The following is a 5,000-nucleotide window of genomic DNA, read 5'->3' as shown; positions in this document are numbered from 1 at the left end:
TGTTTCAATACTACCAGTGGTCCAAAGATTTATGGATAAGATAAGGAGGGAGAGAAATCAAAGTAATCTTTTTTTTTTTCTTTTCTTTTCTTTTTTCCCCCCTTTAAACAGGAAAAAAATAGATTGATAGTAGACACATGTAGGACTTGCATCATTTTCAAAAAAGGATAATTAGATAAATAGAAAGTGTGAAAAGTTTACAGAAATAAAATTCTTAGTTAAGTAATTAGCATGGTTCCCTCGTGTTCTTTTAGGTATATTACAGTGGGAAAGCATCATCGGTGGGTATGAAGCAGGGCAGCAGTAGTAGTGCAGCTGCCAGCAGCAGTGGGGCTGGAGGTGCCATTGTCAGTGCCAGTGGAGTAGCTGGCACAAGTGCAGGTGGATCAGGTGGTGCAGGATCAAGTGCTGCTGCAGGTGGAAGTGGCGGAGGTGCAGTGAATGGCCCTAATACTCCAAGTGCTCCTACTGGAAGGTGGCCAGAGTTGACCATTACCAAGTCTCCACGTATTGTGCATCTATCAGTGGGCCATGAGGGGCAGCACTCTGTGCTTGTGTCAGATGAGGGCTCGGCCTTCTTTGTTGGAACAGCAAGGCGTGGGGAAGATGGGGATTCCAGTAAGTGAAATCTTCAGAAATTGCTAGATTAGTAACAAAAAGGAGGAAAAAAAATGATTGATTAACCAATATGTTATTTCTAAAAGATATATATTGATATTCAATTATTTTTTAAAAATTATTGTTCATTTATTTATTAAGAAACATTAACATGATCTTGTGTCCCTCATTTAGGTAAGGGTCGTCGGCAGCCAAAACCAGTCAAACCAAAGAAGATGATAAAATTAGATGGACATTTTGTCACCAATGCAGCTTGTAATAACGGAACATCTGCGCTTGTAACGCGTGATGGGGAGCTCTACATGTTTGGCAAGGACACTTCACATTGTGACAGTACTACAGGTTAGTGTTCTAATTGTTGCTACCTTTTGCTTATTGAAGTAATCAGATTGATAGTCGGAGAAAAGATGTTTATAATCCTATAGGTGATAAACATTCAGTAAATAAGGAGTGTGTTAAGTTTCTATGCAACAGAGACCTCTTATCAGTCCAGCTGCCAAGCAAGTAGAGGCATTTTGCATCTGCTCACATTTACAAAAATATAAGAAGTTTCTTATCATTAACTTTGACAGAATATTATGTTATTTTTTACCAGTTCAAAAATATCAGTATTTAAGTGGAGAATGTCTTTTTAGGCAAATGTTTGAGTGTACTTTGAAGACATACTTTTCTGCAGAGGATTGAATATCAGGAACATAGAAACTTGGTCATAGGTTCGAAACGCAAAGCATCTATGTGTCTTAACTACCGAGTTGACACTATGTGCTTGATTGTTTGTAAGGTCGCACATTACGAGTTTAGTAATTTCAGCCCTTGGTTCCTGTTTATCCACATACCCAGTGGCTTTATTTGCAAGAGTATTATGAATTGAGAGATCAGAGCTTTCACCCAACCTTACATGCCTGTATCACTGTGTGAATATTTTTCGGAACACGACTTTTACATGTTCTTCAGTTTGATATGAAGAACTTGGGTAAAGCCTACAAATCAGTAATACAATCTAGACACTTTGGCTAAAAAAAAATTTCAACTATATGTTGAGAACTGGATGCAAAGAGTTTATCAAACTTACTGAAAGAATTTTTTTGTTCTTGTATTGTTATCAGAGTTTTAATAAATAGGACCATCTAACATGACTAGAATTTATCAGGATTATATTTAACATCTTTGTTGTTATTATTTCCATATCTTATTTTCCAGGTCTCGTCACTGATCTCCGAGATGTCCATGTGAGCTCAGTATCTTTGGGCAAGGCTCATGCTATTGCCCTGACAAACAAAGGCCAGATTTACAGCTTTGGGATCAATAATAAAGGCCAATGTGGAAGGGATTTTGTGCCACAGATTAAGGAAGGAACAGGTTAGTGTGAAAATTGGGGAAACTATGTTGAATTGCATGAGTCACTGGGATTGGTTTTGAGCAAAGGCTATTATTGCATGTATGAATTGAATGTATTAAATGTATAGAAGGATTTTCAAGGGAATATGTGTTTCCAGTGTTGGTACATGTCTGATCTGTATTTTATGCTATCATTTGTAATTTCAGTTAGAATCCTGCTCTTGTTGTATTGCCAATTCTTTCTTTGTTATCATATTTAAGTTATTTGATGACACAATTGAGATTTTCATATCTAAATTAGGCCACAGCAATTTTTCTTCTTGAATAGCGGGCCCGCCGAAGTTTATTTCCAGGTAAATGAAAAAGAAAAGTGAAAATACAGAATCTTTTTTATTCTAATTTTCCACCTATATTGTGATGTCTGCAAAAGAAATGGCAAAGAAATAAATACAAATCAATTTGTCTATGATTCATTGTGTATGGTATCGTTCCTCTCGTCCGCAATAAAAATATATATATATATGGAAGAAATATCTTACTTTCATGTGTCATGTCATGTCTATTGTCAATCGTGAACATTTTTTATTTTGATTTCCAAAATAACAAATTCTGGTTGAAAGAATTCTTTATCTGTTTTCATTCAACTCCTTGAAGACTTCTAGTAAGACAGAATTGTACTTCCTCCAGGTGAGGCTGAAACTGATACATTCCTTTACTTATAATCTTTGGAAGATAGGAGGTACACTTGTCTTATTTTAGAGTTGGGGGATATCCCCCCCCCTCCCGTCGACATTTCATTATCACTAGACTTGCCCACTATTCAAGAAAAAAAATTGCTGTGGCCTTATGCTTAAAAAAAACTGGGAGTTTGTTTGCTATGATTCTGTTTGGCATGTAAAAGTTATATGCTCTCCAAGATTATTTAATAGTTTGGCATGCATGTATACTCGCTTATACATGTATCTTTGCATTATTGTCAAAGAATGTGAATACCTACTTGTAAGAAAAATCTGCTCTCTTAACCCCTTGGATCCGGATGCTTCACTACTTGCACATGGCCCAAAATATGTGCATTAGGCTTACTTGAGTAGCCACTCTTGACAGTTGTGTGCCTTTTGGGCTAAACGTACATAAACATTCGTTCAGTGAGAAGACTCTATGCCTCCTCTTTGCAGTGTCCTTTCTCTTTTACTGCATAAGCATTTTTAGCTTTTTGCAGTTTTCCAATAAATTCAATTGATTGTTTTTCCAGATATTAATAGACTATTTTCTGTTCACAGACTCCATATCCTCTCTCTATGTTGTCCAGAACTCAGTGCAATTATGATAACAATAAGTAACATTTTTTTTATGTGTCATTTTTTAATTTTGTCATAATATTCAATTTTCTGTAGTAGAACCTGCGCCTCCAGCCATAGCATACAGAAATAGGATCCTGAGCATGGAAATAGCATCCTCCCTGGAGCTGGCACATCTTCCAGTCATAATGAAATAATGAAAAAGCCTCTTCCTAAATGCCGACTGAGTCTAATCACTTGCTTTACTTATGGCGAATCATTCTTGTCATCCCAGCCCTCTGCAAAATTTTTCCATGACAGCACATCATGATGGTCACGCCATCCGGATCATAGGGGTTAAACCCAGTTCTGATCATGCGAGTTGAAAACTTTATTATTCCATCTAGTACAGTGAATGATTTTGATTAGTTTTCATTTTTACTTTTTTATGTATTATATAATTTGTGTTTTTAATTAACCCATAGCCATGTTTTGGTGGTTCTAAAGAGAGTATTTTTTCAATTTTTAATGCTACGTAAGTATATATAATTTTTTTTATTGTCATATTTTTTCTTGTGATTTTTTCTCAGGCAGGAATATTGAGTAACAAACTTGTTTTCATCAGTAAAGGAATCCAGTCCAAACACTAAATGTACTATTCAGATAAAATACATTTTAAATCAGCCATCTTTAATTCTCAGGTGCCTGTCAGGCTTGGTCTTAATCATTAGTATTCTAGAATCTTTATTGGTTATTTATTCCGTTATTCTGAAACAAGTGTAAGAGGTATTGGCTATGTGCCTAGAGTAGTTGTAAAAGAAAAAATATTCCTGACTGTTGGAAACATTTTGTGTCCCATTTTTTAAAACTAAAATTTCACTATGGCTAAACTACCGTAGCTAGTCCTGTATGCCATTAATGCATTTGATTGTGATGCATTTTAACTTTGCTTCTGGAACATACTCTAAGGTTCATTTGTAAATGTCAGGTTGTCCCAACCCTCCCCCATGTTGTTCTGTGATATGTGTTTTAATTCTGAATATAAAATGGTTACCTCCTGTTGCTTTAGGCATGTCTATGTCAGTTGGGCCAGCAGGGGAGGAGGACATAGAGGATGAAGATGGTGCCGAGAGCGAAGAGGGTGGAGAAGGAGGCATGTGCCCGCCTGGCCGCCACCGATGGGTGCGTGACCACTGCCTTGTCTGCACAGTCTGCCATGAGTGCACAGGCTATGGAGCTGCCTGTGTGTCCAGCGGGAGACCTAACAGAAATTCAGGACAGTTAGTATCCTCTTGTGCTGAGAAATAGTTGTGATGATATTTATTTTTGTGAGGGATATTAGATGTAAAGTAGTTTTAAATTCGATCTGTAGTAAAGATTTTTTTGTCTATTTTTCCTGCAACATGTAAAGATTAAGGAAAGTGATATACATTATGTTTGAAATATAACTACTACAAAAACTAGGTTCTAAGAACAAGGTTTTGAGTTTACATCCATTAAGTATGTAAAGTTTCTCTGTTAGGTTGAGGAACTGGATTTTATTTTTAGATGCTTTTGTGTTCCTGGCTCATTATTTTCTTTCTCTCATTCTCCATTATGTTATTGTTTTGTGTTCATCAACTATGAATTATCTTGTGATTGCTTTTAAGAACATGAAACAGTTTAAACCTATTTATATCAACATTTATATGAAATATATAGTCACAGAGTTCTCTCTCATATCTGACACACATGTAAGTGTGCATGTTCAGTCAAGAGTACACTCAC

General features: G+C 36.1%; 1 protein-coding gene across 1 annotated transcript in view; it reads left to right on the top strand.

The window, feature by feature from the left end:
* Window positions 1-5,000, top strand: part of hiw (MYC binding protein highwire) — a 169,007-nt gene that overhangs the window by 32,174 nt on the left and 131,833 nt on the right. The window contains exons 12-15 of the mRNA XM_070132513.1: window positions 255-618; window positions 793-960; window positions 1,819-1,977; window positions 4,303-4,513. Of these exons, the coding sequence (XP_069988614.1) occupies window positions 255-618; window positions 793-960; window positions 1,819-1,977; window positions 4,303-4,513 (902 nt within the window). The remainder of the gene's footprint in view (window positions 1-254; window positions 619-792; window positions 961-1,818; window positions 1,978-4,302; window positions 4,514-5,000) is intronic.

The sequence above is a fragment of the Penaeus vannamei genome, chromosome 17, assembly GCF_042767895.1.
Source record: "Penaeus vannamei isolate JL-2024 chromosome 17, ASM4276789v1, whole genome shotgun sequence".
Classification (NCBI taxonomy): Eukaryota; Metazoa; Arthropoda; class Malacostraca; order Decapoda; family Penaeidae; genus Penaeus; species Penaeus vannamei.
Note: the sequence above shows the minus strand (reverse complement) of the source record. Positions and strands in the feature narration are given on the sequence as shown.